Source organism: Azolla caroliniana, unplaced genomic scaffold (assembly GCF_043228905.1).
Source record: "Azolla caroliniana isolate FFs.n. ecotype wild unplaced genomic scaffold, voAzoCaro1.0.p SCAF_4, whole genome shotgun sequence".
Taxonomy (NCBI): domain Eukaryota; kingdom Viridiplantae; phylum Streptophyta; class Polypodiopsida; order Salviniales; family Salviniaceae; genus Azolla; species Azolla caroliniana.
Window position 1 is genome coordinate 4,612,660 of NW_028230439.1, and position 15,669 is coordinate 4,628,328.

The window sequence follows — 15,669 nt, forward strand, 5'->3', positions numbered from 1 at the left end:
TGTAATTCCACAAAAAAAGGCTTTAGAAAACTTCTCACATGATGCTTATACGATAGATTGATTTTGGTTGTTATAATTAATAGTATGTGAAATACTACAAGCTTTATATAGTACACAAGTTTCTTTGTTCAAGATATTAGGTAACAAGTTTATTATGCAACATAATGCAAAAAGTTATCCATACTATGTTGCCCATTCATTGAATTCAAAGCGTTATTAGTGATCAATGTAGATAATAAGTATCAAAATAGTGCTCTTACTGTAATAAAGATTATAATATCATGACTTTTATGAGTAAAGACATCTTTTTCATGCAGTGGACTACATGTCCCTGAACATTTTATCACTATTTTAGGTTTCTCTCAATTGTTTCCAAAACATTTCCAATTTGTGATTGAAAGTAGTGATAAACAAACATACAAAAATAGTGATCTACCTCTATAGTACTCATACCATGTTTGCCCATTCATTCAATTCACAACTTGATTAGTATCAATGTTGATAATAAGCATCAAAATAGTGCTCTTAGTGCATTAAAAATAATATTATCATGAATTTTATGAGTAAAGAGATATTGTTTTGTGCAATGGACTACATGTCTCCAACCAGTTTATCAGTGATCGCTATTGTAGGTTTCTCTCAATCGTTTCCAAAACATTTCCAATTTATGATTGAAGTAGAGATAAACAGACATAATAAAATAGTACATGAAGACTTTTGTGGACAAAAGCCGCAACATAAGTGTTTCCAAAACATTTCCAATTTGTGATTGAAAGTAGTGATAAACAAACATACAAAAATAGTGATCTACCTCTATAGTACTCATACCATGTTTGCCCATTCATTCAATTCACAACTTGATTAGTATCAATGTTGATAATAAGCATCAAAATAGTGCTCTTAGTGCATTAAAAATAATATTATCATGAATTTTATGAGTAAAGAGATATTGTTTTGTGCAATGGACTACATGTCTCCAAACAGTTTATCAGTGATCGCTATTGTAGGTTTCTCTCAATCGTTTCCAAAACATTTCCAATTTATGATTGAAGTAGAGATAAACAGACATAATAAAATAGTACATGAAGACTTTTTGTGGACAAAAGCTGCAACATAAGGTTTTTATTTGATAATTCTTGTGCTCTTTGTTGGAATGTTGAAAATCTATAATGTAAGGAAGACAACTATGGAGAAGTTGGAATTGAATGGACATGTGCATTAGGATTATAGACACTACGCATTTGCATGGTACAATTATTTAGTATAGGAATCATACTACTCTTGAATATTATATATATGCAGTTTCTATAAACTTTTAAGCTATATGTTTGCAATAGCAACAAATCCATTGTCCAACATTGTAGTTTTAATGTATGGAATGTTTTCGGTATAGATATCAACATATCAACAATGTTTCTTGGGATTTGATAAAACCTATTTAAGCATGTAGTGCAAAACCTCTCATTCAATTATTGCATGTTGAAGTGATAATTGTCTTTAGTCAAATATCCATTATTGGGTAAAAGTCTTTATTGGACCAATATACACCTAAGTGGTAATCCCACTTCGTTATAACATGCTTTGTAGTCCACCATGATCCATTCTTGTGAGGTAACTTCTTTAAATAAGAAGCAATTCCCATAGAAAAGAAATCTTAAGTTTAACATATTCAAAAAGTGAAAGTCTCTATATTAATTTTGAACATTTCTTTAGAGGCTAACAAATACATCCACACATGTATGAATGCAATTTGGGGACTATGTGCAAATGTAATTATATCAACAATGAAAATGTTTCCAATGGTTTAATTAAAGGCATCAACCAATAAGCACATGTACATGGAGAGAATGAGCTAATTTTCAATCTATATATGAGTCCCCTCCCTCAAGGCATATCTTTAACTTATTTTGACATTGTTGATGCTATAGCATTATTGGCTATGATTGTAAAGTTAAAAGGAGATGCACGTTAATTGAAAAACCGACAAGTGAATGGAAGATATTTCATTATAAGCATTTGCCCATCATGACATGCATGTAAGGGGAGAGAACCATTCATGCAACTTGAAATGAAACTTTGCTTAGTGGAGATTGGTCAATGTGTTTGAGTGTGATGTGAGTGCATATGTATGTACGTGGAGAAATTACGACAATACATTGTTGCCATGTGGTGCATTATTGCTAAATGAGAATGAAACAAAAGGGACAATGATGTGGATAAGATGCCAAGTGATAATAATAGAGTCAATGGAGACCTATGATTGACATTTTAGAGATACACACAAAGAGAAGCGAATTTTCTACTTGGTAATGTGTAGAACACTTGTATTTAGGTAGCAATGTAGGTAGTGTCAATGGTAGAGAGAGAGAGAGAGAGTTGATGTACAAGTGTGATTGGTAGAGATATGTGATATGACTATAAATGGGAAAGAAAGAGAAAACCATTGTGATAAAGGTTGGGGATAAGCATTTGAACCATGGATACCAAGGCAGTATATGTTGAGAGAGAGTGAGAGAGATTATAACAAGGGTATTGAATATGCATTTGCAAAAGTCTTGGCACACAAACCATGTTGTAGATAGAGATAGGTTATTGATTAAAAACTTAAGTACACATAGGTTGAATATTATTGGATGATGCCACAATTAACAATGCGGACTTCCTTCTTAGGCTTACCATTGGGGGTACCTATGGAATCCATGCTTTTTAGCACATCAAAGCCATGAAGGAGGCGACCAAATACAACATGGCGTCCATCAAGCCATGGTGCAGGTGCCATAGTAATAAAGAATTGTGAATTGTTGCTATTACGACCAGAGTTGGCCATGGATAGGACACCAGCAACATCATGTGAAAGTGCAAAGCTTTCGTCGGCAAAGCGGCGCCCGTAGATGGACTCTCCTCCCGTGCCATCCCCACGTATGAAATCTCCACCATGACACATAAAACCTGGTATTATTCGATGGAATTTGGAGTTTTTGTAGCCAAGCCGCCCATAACCCTCACAAAGTCGTCGAAAATTTGTGGCAGTCAATGGTGTTTTGTCCATATAAAGCTCAAATTCCATCCTTCTCGTAACCTCTCCACCTATGCTTATGTCCATAAAAACTCGTGGATTGTTACTCGCCATAAGACCTTACCTTAGACACTACGAACCTCACACAATCAATTTTCCCACTCTTATATGCACACCCTGACTAGGCCTATGATAACTTCTCTAAGTTCTTCTTGTGTTAAAAGTGATGATTATTTGCTCTCACTTGGTTTCTTGGTTTGCTACTACATTCACTCTGTAATTACATGTCACACTCTTGGCCTTTTATACTAATAACCCCATCCCCTTTCTACAATCGCCCATATGTCGAAAAGTTACTCTCGCCATCCTTTCCTACTTGGCCATTATTATCCTTATCCTTGGTCCCACCCCTTTATCAATCCACCATCCTCTTGCCCATGTGACATTGATCCATTGGATTCTCTCCTACCTTTGCATAATTGTCTTGACTTGATTTGCCATCATGACCCCAAAATATGGTTAGGCTACTCCCACACTAACTTTTCTAATTATTCCTTGAGAACCATCATCATGGTAAAGACAAAACCCTCTTGGGGAAGTATACTAAAGAAAACCATATGGGTAGTTGATGACCTTATATGCACATTATTTGTGACTAGGATCACACCACATATTTTGAGATTAGGCACAAGATTTTCCAACATGTATTGCATTTGAATCATATGGCAAGGAATAACGAATTTTCAATCCGAACAACCATGTATTTAGATAACAAACTTCCAACTTATTTCGGAACAATGACCACTTAAATATAACTATACAAGATAATGGCAATCTTTACAATTATAAGGAAGATACAAAGACCACTTTGGATTATTCAAACCAAATATTCTTGTTGTGAAATTAATCACTTTGAATAACATTATTGAAATCATGAAAGTATAATGATTTATGACCCAAGTTCAATGATAAATGACATAACTAACCACGTTTTTCAATGTTTAAAAGACCATTGAACTTGTTGGTGGCCTTGGTTGCAAAGTAATCATATCACATGCACACATACACACATATCATAAATGTGTATGATTAGTTTGCAATATGCCATGAGGTGTACCATGTATCTTATCATAGAATCTTATTGCTAATCAATCAAGCCACCAAGCTATATGACTAATCTTGTTGTTGTCTCATAGGCCACCTCTATCCTCTATGGAGATGTTAAAAACACTTATTCTTCTGTATACTACATTCTATATGTTAAACCTTATTATAACGTTCAATTGCCTTCTCTTTCTTTTAATAAGAATTGTTTTACTAGTATTACCTAAATAGGAGGTGAAACCACACAACACAACAATGAGAAATGTACAAAGTGTCCATTGGACAATAAAAGTTCTTTGAATTAGTAAACAATGCATGTTTGAAGTGGGATGCCCCGTGGTTGTAGACAATAAAATATATATTTCTTGAGGGATTGGTTACAGAAATCATGCAATCTCGAATAAAGGCCTTACAGTTGCAAGCCATGCAATCTCGAGCAAACGTGATGCACAAACTCATTGTATAAATGCTTTGGTGATCGAAGAGGTTTGTAGTAAGTGTAAGGTTGTTTCTAATTATCTGCCACAATGCAACAATGCTATCTTTTTCTTTTGAAGATTCAACCCAATTGGAAATACGCCTAATGACCATCTCCATAATGATGCCCTTTGGTCAAGTGGAAGACCAAACCACCATGCGCCTATAACTTATAACATGTTTTTCCACCAAGACCTCGCTTTGTGTATATATTACAAACCATTTGCTTGTTCTTGAAACCATGAGGGGTTTAGTTACCTATACATTGACTATGTTTTATTCTTGTGTGTTGAAATAATTGTACTTCTCTTTTTCAACATCCAATCACAAATAATGTAATCTCTATCATCTTTTGAAATCAAATTTTCACAGACCCTTGGGATTGATCATTCTGGCAACAAAAGTTAAAAATCGTTGAGAATTGAAAGTGCCTATTGGCCTTGGTTGTTTGTAAGAGAGAATAATTGTATCCTTGAGATAGTCATCGACCATAGTTCTTATTAAAGTAGACATTCTGGTTCTCGAACCATGGAACTATGAAATGATTTGTCCACATAATATATTAAGTGGATAGTTGTAGAGCAAATACTTGTAAAAAACAATTTGATGCGGCAATATATAATCTCACTAGACTAATAGTTTATAGTATTAAGGTCTATATTGTGGTGCAACATCAATAACATTAAATTCTATGTAATGTTGCATTGAGGTCAAATCATCTTGAACTGATTGTGTGGGCAACTAATACATTGTTGGCCATATGTAGATGAGCATCCACATGCATTAGACATATGGGTACTAATATGGGTTTACATTAGACATGATTATACTTCAAACTTGATGGTGGACACAAATGTTCAAAATCAATAGCATTGCATTGAAAATATAGTCATACTCAAGCTTTAAATTTGAAGTCTAAGTATGGGTTTGGAAACACAAAATACCACATTTACAACTCTTAGACATGTCAAACATAACATTTGCACACAAGCATAGGTGTCTTTCTAACATGCAAACTGCGATGGTTGATGAGCAAAACTTTAATGATACATTGCCATGCAAAACCAAGCCCTTAGTTTCCCTTATACTCGACTTTCCACTTCAAATACACTATTTTGCAAAGAAACATGTTTGATTTCCTGCTTTATCATCCACATAATTGTTTGTCAGTTTCTTTGTTATTACTTCTCATGTAATAGAATTATTGATGAGATCCTAGCTAAGAGGTCAATCCCTAATATTCAAAGTCATTTATCATGAGTTACAAGCATGAATCTTATTTGCCAATAATAACAATTCGTCTTTTCTTGTGTGTGTTGTTATGCCAAGGTATTAGGGAAAACAAATATTGCAAGAAGGAGAAAACCGGGATTGTGTATATTTAGTAAAAATTAGGATAGAAGGTATTTGATCATCACAAAAGGATTGTGTGGATTCTACCACTTTCTTGTTGGTAAAGATGTGGGAGGGAGAATATGAACTACACAAAATAGCAATAATAAACAAAATCCTCAATGTTTGGGATAACCTAAGGTATGGTAGCTATATATGGAATGAATCTCCAACGAGACCTTTGGAACTATGTTGGTATGCATTTGTGTCAATGAAATAAGACAAGAAATCATGAAACTAGAAGATGTTGGTATGCATTTGTGCCATTGGCTTATTTTTGTGATTTTTCCATGGGGAGATTGAGAATATACATTTGCAAGAATTTTTCTATGATTTGTTTTCACATGGAGTTTATTTACGATTTAGGATCATTATGACACTTGGGAATTTGTGCTCGTAATGCATATATGTATGTAGTTCCTCTATTTTGTTGCATGAGATGTTGCCTCCCAAAACTTCAATTTCATCTTGTGTTAAACTAGATGTACAATGTATAGATGCACTATCTATGAATGGGGTTGTCTTATGTTTAAATAGATATGCATTGATTCTCATTACGATTATCTTTTATTCACATTAATGATTATCTAATATAGCATACAAAACTAGAAAAGTAATAAGAAAAGTAATAAGAAAAGTAGAGTTTTCGATGTTGTAAATTTGTTATGCACGCATCGTCTTGCTAGCTATAAAAACAAGAAATTAATTATGTACTAAAGCATGACAATATTTTATCCTGCGCCAATGTTTGATCTTACATTATTACAATCCTAAACTTCAAATTTATAAATTGTTTACTTCTCAATGTTTTGACGATTCATGTATCAAGCAATTTGCTTGATATTTTGTACGTTATAGAAACATGTTCTTTATGACTATATGGTGTATTTGCCATAAAAACTCTTCATTGTTTCAATTTCAAACCATGCTCACTACTCAAAACAATATGTGAAACTATTGTCTTTTTACGTCGTATAAAATACTTTTAAGCAATCCTATAAACTATTGCTTTCTAAATGCCAAACGTTTATTTATAATATGGGAAAATTTCAGAAACACGCTTGTAATAATGCCGTCTTCTTTGTAGTCGTAGAAATAGTGGCTGACTAACATCAACATTGGTCAAAATTTAAGGAATGCTCATGTAACTTATGTTTTAACACTCCAACAAAGTTAATTTGTCTTTAATCGAATAATCTATTAATATAAACTCTCCACTTATCACTTGTTAATCCAACTGAAACTCGTTTTCACTTACTTAATCACTTCGCAATCTACTTGTACCTTTATGATGACCCAAAAAATAAAGCATTATTCACATGTCTTTGAGTGATTCCCTTAGTTTCATCCAAATTGCAAAATTCAAATGTGTAATAAAAAAGATGGCATGATGTTAAATTCTAAATTTCAAATGTTTAAACATGGGTACACTTTGTGCTATTTTCTGACATTAATGTTGTGGGTTCGAACACTATGGAGTATGTTGTTGAGATTGATTTTCATTATAACTATAAGAATTGGTTTCACTTGAAATTATTTACACTTCCATTTTTACTAGTTTACTCATAGCTAAATGCCTTTACAATATTGATATTTCGTTCCTCAATGGAAGGGTTTAACACTATGATTAATCTACCAATCATATAATAAGAGGACATGAAAGTTCACTGAAAGGCTGAAATCGGAGGGTGACCAACATGTGTTGTCCATGACTATGCACATGTCTTTGGTCACCCATGCACAATTGTTTCTATTGGAGATTAAGATGTTTTTCATGAATATATTGGGATGGATAGTTGTCTCACAAATCTAAACATGAGCAGGCAAGCAAGGAAGCAAACAATATCATTGATTGCAAGAAACTCGTTGTATCTAGACACATATTCCTTGTCCACAAAAAAAAAACTACGCAAAATTGGTTAGTACTTGTCTGTCATATATTTTGCTTCCATCTACGGATTTCCTCCACTGGCAAAGACAACAAGAAAACTAACCCCCAACCATACTTGTTTCTCACAGGCAATGATTTTAGTGCCACATAAATTGGATTCATATTAGTGCCACCACGTTAATTTACACTGGATAATCGTAACCATTTCGGAAGTGGGAAGAGAAAAGACTAAACCCAAAAGCTAGGGAGCCCGACAAGTATAGAAATTTGGTGGCTTGATGTGGTTGTGGTCATTCGAGATCTCTCCGAAGCCGACTACCAGTGCCTTCGGGAGCCACTTTGTTCATCATCTTTTGGTAGTTGTTAATCTTTGGCGGCAAGTTTATGTGTGTGATCTGGCCTAGACAATAACCGGTGGACATTGGTAGTGCATGGACCTAGTCGAGAAGAGAAGAAGTGTGGCATTCTTCTGACCAAGAGTCACTCACACCCCAAATTTGCCCTTGCAATCCGCTTAGGTGACCATTGGTCGATGGTGCCACGCGAATGAAAACAACATGGGAATAGGCCCGAGAAACTGCTACCCAGCCCGGGCGGCTCCTTCCGACCAATACGTTTATGCCACATCAGCATGTAGGTCCGAGCGCCGGAATAGACAATGTCGGGTCCAAGGCGGGCCTATGTCCCACTTAACACGTGTCACGGCCCCAGCCATGGAGCGTACGCCACGTGTCCATGGAATAAAATGCCAATATGCAGGAGGAGGCAGAGTGTGTCGAAGATATATATATATATATGTATTTTTATGGCCATGGCGATGGCGATGGCACAGAGCTCCCCTGTGCCGATAGGGTTAGGGTTTCGTAACGCCAATCTTTCCATTCAGTCTCCTGTTTCCTCACGACGCAACGTGAATCTAACCCGCAAATCCTCGCGGAGCCCCGTGATCGTATGTTGCGCAGAGAAACCTCAGAGCAGGATCAGTAGATCTACATCGACTTCAACTTCTGGGACTTCTGCCGTCAATGACGGTGATGATGAGAGAGGAAACATTATTCTCCGAGCAGCATGGTATGGAGCAGAGGCTCTAGGGAACATCGTCTCTGCTTTCAGCCCCAAGAATCCTGCCGTAACTCTCTCTGATGCTTCTGATGCTTCTGATTCTTTCCAAGGGCCTCTCGCCCGCGATTTCGTTGTTCAGGCAATCAAAGATGACTATGAGAAAGGCTACTTTGTCACAGGTTGGTTTTGTTTTCTGTCTGTGAATAGTTTTGGTCTGCTAATGTTTAGTATGTTATGGTCGATATGTTTGAGCTTGCCTATTAGAAATGGTTGTCGAGGGAGTTGGGGTCCAACCAAAATCATAAAAGTTGTGTGATAAATTCCTTAACCATTTGTGGTTTTTCTGACATAAGTTCCTTGTTAGCTCAATACATCAAAAGGGAACTTTGCCGATTATAGTAAAGAAACAATTTCCAAACTTTGTGTAACTTTTTTGATAGTCTGTCATTGTTAAGTTTGTGCAATGAATTTGTTCATAATGATCTTCATTTTGTAGTTGTGAGTTTCGGGTTTATATATTTGTATATTTATTCAACTGAAGTAATTATGTCTTTGACTCTTAATGTGTTTCATGTATTGTTGCTCACCCAAGAATCTTAAAAGGCAAGGTCAATGTCACCTTTATGCTCTACGATTTTGAGAAATGGGAAACACTTCCATTATGATGCACAAATCAAGATCAAAGTATGACTGAAGTTCCATTTGCTCGTCCTTCATAGGAAATGTGTCGGGCGGAGTTTATGAAGAAGATTGTGAGTTTGCAGATCCAGCGGGTTCCTTTAAAAGTCTAAAGCGTTTCAAGAACAACTGTAGCAACTTCGGAGCTTTGTTAGAGAAGTCAGATGTAAAACTTGTCAAATGGGAAGAACTAAATGTGAGTCCTATTTAGTATTGATCCTTCCCTTTCTCTAGTAACTAAGTGCAGTAGGTCAATGACTTCATCTCAATGAAAAGAACTTGATTTTCTACACAGGATAAGTTTATCGCTTACTGGAGGTTCAGTTGTGTGTTGAAGTTTCCATGGAGGCCTATCCTGTCTTGTAAGACACGAAATTTTCAAATGTGTAGAAGTGTATCGATAAAGAAAAATATGCATGTAAAACACTTCTAACAGAAACAAGAATATTGAATTCTCATTATTGCAGCCACCGGCTTCACCGAATACTATTTTGATCAAGACTCTGGTAGAATATGCAGGTAAGAAAAGGTATATATACACACTTTACCTGCATTGTTTTTGAGATTTTGAATTGTTGTTGATGTATAGGCATGCGGAGAATTGGGATGTGCCGAAGATGGTTTTGTTGGGTCAGGTCTTTAAGCCTAATCCTAGATTCAAGCTGATGTAGCCAGAACATGGGCATCTCTTATTAAGGTTGAAGCTCAAAGTTTATCTCTTTTGTACACATTATATTTCTATGTATATAATTTGTATGTCACACTTTTATTTCACATGAACATCTTTGTAGAGGAGTTATCTGATGTTTCTGTGAAGATTATAGTTGGCTCATACTTCTCGCACCGTAGCATCCAATTAAAAACTTGCCAGCCAAAAACTTTCAATCAATGTATGATTATTTCTCTACTCAGCCCATTTTGAGTATATCTTTAACACAATGAAGTGTCAAGAGTTTATAATCACCATCATTTTTAGCCAATGTCAAGTTAATGGAAGGAACAAAAGCGACATAATAAGAACAGCCTTCAAAAGGTATTGTTGATGCCAGTAATTGGTACATGCAACTTCCTGATATCCATTCTTGGGAATTGGGAATAAGAAGCCTAATAAACATTCTCATAGATGTATATGTAATGCCATTTTAACAAATCCAAGCAAGTAATAGATTATAAATCTAACTTTCTCTTTTTCTATCTATGATTGACTATGTGATGAACTCGGTGGCATTATAGTTATGGACAATCATTTGGAGATAACTTTATTTTTCGACTTTAGAAAGAGGATATATTAGAATGGAGTAAACCAAACTCATTATTCATGGTTTATATATACCCTATGGTAGTAATGCTACACACAAAAATGTTCAATCCAATGTGAGATTATTGATTACAATACTAAGTCAATCTATTTAAATGATGCATAATCACCTCTAATAATGCATCAAATAGGTCTCAGATCGTATCTCATTCTGAAACTTATTGTGTGGAAAAAATCCATAATGGTGCAATAATAGAATACAAACTTGACACTTTCAAGAAGCCAATTATTTGTGGACAAAGAAATGCTTTTTGGTTAAATGCATGCCTTCGGAAGGAGGCCATAACCATAGCTCAAGAAAGGATGGCTTGATAAGGAATGCCAATAACAACAAGTATTTATTGCTTTAGATATAGTCAAAACACAGGCTAAAGTGTGTACAAGCATGCAAAAAACTTACTTTAAAAAAGGACAATTTCCTCAAACTCAATAGAAAGCATATGCGTGCATGTGATACCATAAATGTTGCATGCAAATGTGTGGCTCAACCATCCAACATGTGATGTGTGATCACACAAGTAGTAGATGCATGTGTTGTTATGCACATATATCAAAATTCCAAACGCATGATATTCGAAATTTATAATCTTAACGATTATGATATATCATATTATTATACATAATAAATTTGTAACTTCCTATATATATAATATTATAAAATGTCACCACCTTGTAGAAGCCAATGTATGATCTCCAAGTGGCTTGTTCGCATGAATTCAAGTGGCAACCATGGATTCTTGTGTGGTGGAGAGCATGCATATGTCCAAACTATGTTATGTAAGTGTTAAGAGTCTTTTACTAATCAATAGACCAAATTAAAGTAAAAGAGAGGTGAATAGATTGGACAAAAGAACTCATTCCTCCTTACCACCCCTGAGCTATGATCAAGACATAGTCATCCTACCACTAACGTACCATACTGACGGATGTTAGGATGACTAGTACCTTGGAATAGGTAACATGATTGTTTCGAACAAAGCCTTGCCCACACCGCCAGTGTCTCAAGACATTAGCCAAGACATTAGCCTTCCTACATAAAGTTCTTTGAGGGTAGCGAGGGCTCATATTTATACCTCTTCCTAGGTCCCTCGAATAGACCATCCATTCATTGGTTGTCAAGATGATTATAGTGCATGCACCTATCATTCCTTCTATCCAATCACATTAGTTCCTTTCTAACATTAGTGAACATACCATTCACTTTAGTAAATATCAATGATCTACCCTCGCGCAATCAAGTATTAATGGCCTATTCTAGCTCAACGCTAGTCTTCAACATGTTCTTGTATCTCTTGTTCTTATTATTAATACATTGTCAATCTCCTCTTATTTCTCTCTCATTTCTCACCTCGCATTCTCTTCTTCGGTTCAATCTTGTTATTGGTTATTAAGTTAATAGTTTGAAATGGAATAAACCCTTCTTGATTCTTTTTTTTTCTGATGAACTTCTCACCCTACCGTCTTATAACCATGGTAGAACAAGCATACATGTGCATGCTCACTTATTTAGAACGCTTAACAACCAAGGTCATAGAGCCCTGGAACAAGAGAATTGAAGGCTTCTCAAGGATTTACAACAAATGAATGTTGAGAAAGCTCAACAACATGAGGAATTAATTAATAGGGTCCACCAACTTGAAGTGGTACTAGTAACTTTGCGACAACAAGCTTTGTGAACGCTACATTGTACAACATTTGTCATAGTCATAGATGGTCAACCTATTGTTTCTAGAGAGATAATTGAAGAGTCTAAGCCAGTTCGTGTAGTTCTTGGCGACCTAGCATCTGTGATTTTATTAAATATAACCCATAGCCTAAGAATCCACTTGTCCTCTCGGTCTACCTTGGTTTGAGCTTCACAATTTGATTGATTAGAGAAAAGGAGCTATCCTAAATTTTTAGAAATAACACATATTTGAATCCCCGATTGCTTCAAACTTAAGTCTATTGTATCATGAGATCTCAACAATTTATCTATAAACGTTAGACAAAGAGGTATAGAAAGAAGAAATGTTTATGTTTGTTATAATAAAAATGTCAACCTTGACTCCACAAAGGTTATATATCTTACTTCCAAGCAAGTATCAAGAATTCAAAGCTATTTTCAATAAAGAGAAGGCTAGTATGCTCCAAAAATATCAACCTAGCAAGTTACAATTGTCCTATCAATCTTCAACCTGGGAAAGATTCTTCATGGAGATCAATTTATAATTTAGTGCAATTCAAGATCAATGTTGTTTGAGACTATATTAATGGGAATTGGCCCATGACTTCATTCGACATTCGAAACCTCTTCATGGTACCCTAATCTTCTTTGTTAAGAATAAGATGGCTCACTTTGCTTAGTCATAGATATGTCATGTCGAGGCTTAAACTAGGTCATAGTTTGGAGGCAAATCTCAACTCTATTGAAGCGCTTAAGTGGAGGCAAATACTTTACAAAGTTGATCATTGAGGTGCTTATAATCAAGCTTAAATTCGTTCAAGTGATGATAGCTGGATATATATATATATATATATATATATATATATATATTATAGCGTCCATAGAGAGACCAATATTGACCCATGGGACCTAAGTACAAAAGTTTTCTTGATGTGTGCCTCCTTCCTAAGAAGGGATATTCATACTTCAAATCACCAAGTCTTGATGTGTACATATAAGGCATACACATATGAGCTCAACCTTCTATCTTTTCTCTTAGTATGACACTCAAGTCATCGCCCCCTCTTAATATATCATCATAGCTTTCATGAATTGCATTATACGCAAAGGCATGTAAAAAGTAAGTGATACTCATCCTTTACTAGCCCTTCATTGCATACCTTACATGCCTTTGCATTTGATTGATTTTGATGTAATAATGAAACTTCAATACCTATGTTATGTGATTAAGTGCAAAGGAGTGTTAGGGCTTTACAAGAGTTAATACTCATGTTAGTAATGAGGTATGGTTGAATACGATCAATAGGTCTTCTTTCCTTATTTAGAACCCAACATTCAAGATTGATGTTTGCTATGTAATATTCTAATTTTGTCCTTTAGCATCTTTCCATTTCTTCCTTAGTGATTACATTAATCTTTCCTCAATAACTACATATTTCATAGCATCACTTGAAAGCTCTAAGAGATCTTCCACATCCCATCGTTTGAACCATTTTTTTATGTCAACTACCCAACTAAATGAGACAAATTTCCTCTTGTGATTCTTTTGTAGTTTACATCCAACATTCCAAGCAAGATGTAATAATCTACGATTTGGCATATTCTTGACTTCTGTAATGTATCTATATATTCTTTGTAGTGCCAATATCTTTGTAAGTTGAACACCTAATTCCAAGAACATAACTTTAACATCCAATTTTCTCCTTAAAATCATCTTTTGAATCTTCTCAATATCATTCCATGCATTAAGAGAGATAGTTCTTCCCTACACTTCTACTCTATAAAGCAAAACTTGTGTTACCATGGCATTAAAGAACATTAGTTTCACTTCCCATCCATGATTACCAGTCTGGTTGCATTTATTTTCAAACATATAATAACTTTTCCAAAAGGCTTGAAGTCTAGACTCAAAGCATACACTCCATTTATTTGTGGCAAGTACATCGATACCAAGATACTTAAAGCTTTATACAAATTGTACATGTTCTCTCTTATATGTAAGCACAGGGTATCGGTGAGGCTGGATGGTTTGCACTACCATCATTTTTGTTTTATCCACATTTACAATTAGTCCACTACTTTGGCAAAATGCTTCTAATGCTCCAAGTAAACATTGCATAATATCAACATCATATGAAACGATAACCATGTCATTTGCATATAGAAGTAATAAGATAACTTGTTGCATAAGCTTTGGGCCATCTAATCCTTCTTCTTGTGCAACCCTATTCACCACCTCATCTAATTTATCATTGCATAAACCAAACAGTGCAGGTGATAATGGACATCTTTGCTTAACCTCCATGTTACTTAAAAATTTGCTTTTGGTCATGTTCAAACTCTTTCCAAGTGAAGTTAGGGATGCTACAATCCATACTTCCACCCCATAGAGAAGCACCTGTGTCACCAAAGTGTGGAAAATATATTTCTTGGGGACTCGACACTTAAATTTCCCATGATTGCATGTGTTCTCAAAAGCATAATATGTTCTCTTTCTCGTTTCTAGACATCAAGTAGCACATTCATTCCATCTATGATTTGAAGGAATGTCAAGGCCAATTTATTGAAAGTTTTCCACGGTTCAAGTCTCTCATTATTGTACATAATGTACAAATTGTCCTTATTTTGGCTCGTCATAAGCATCTCCTTTGTTTTAGACCTATTGAACTCAACTCTATATACACACAAAACTCTTCCAATGCCTCATAAATAAGCTTTAGTGCATCCCCCAAAGTATTTGTAAAAAGTACCACATCATTTGCATACAACAAAAGCATCATGACTACATTCCCAATGACAATTCTTCTTCCTTGACAAATTTGGCAATCATTTAATGTAATTTATTAATGCATGGATCAAATCAAGTTGGTGAGAGTGTGCATCCTTGGTTAACACCAATAGTGCTATTGAAAAAATCTAAAATTTCATCACCCATATACACCCAACATATAAAATTCTCATAGATTCAAGCAATTGCTCGCATTCACTTGGCACCGGAGTTCCTCCATGCACCTCAAAAGATCCTCATGAGGTATCATATCAAAAGTTTTTTGCGACCTACAAAG

General features: G+C 35.1%; 2 protein-coding genes across 3 annotated transcripts; one reads left to right on the forward strand and one right to left on the reverse strand.

The window, feature by feature from the left end:
• Positions 1 to 1,972: 1,972 nt before the first annotated feature.
• LOC147864916 (uncharacterized) lies at positions 1,973 to 3,303 on the reverse strand. Its single transcript, XM_087317574.1, has one exon. It carries the CDS (start codon positions 3,128 to 3,130, stop codon positions 2,627 to 2,629), a length of 504 nt encoding a protein of 167 aa, XP_087173700.1. The 5' UTR covers positions 3,131 to 3,303; the 3' UTR covers positions 1,973 to 2,626.
• A 5,387-nt stretch (positions 3,304 to 8,690) lies between these two features.
• Positions 8,691 to 10,417, forward strand: LOC147864917 (Nuclear transport factor 2 (NTF2) family protein). 2 transcript variants are annotated; one of them, XM_087317575.1, is made up of 5 exons: positions 8,691 to 9,121; positions 9,662 to 9,816; positions 9,916 to 9,982; positions 10,088 to 10,139; positions 10,210 to 10,417. In XM_087317575.1, exons 1-5 carry the CDS (start codon positions 8,692 to 8,694, stop codon positions 10,289 to 10,291), a joined length of 786 nt encoding a protein of 261 aa, XP_087173701.1. In that variant the 5' UTR covers position 8,691; the 3' UTR covers positions 10,292 to 10,417. The 2 variants fall into 2 exon arrangements, with proteins under 2 accessions (XP_087173701.1, XP_087173702.1); XM_087317576.1 differs by lacking the exon at positions 9,916 to 9,982.
• The last annotated feature ends 5,252 nt before the right edge of the window (positions 10,418 to 15,669 follow it).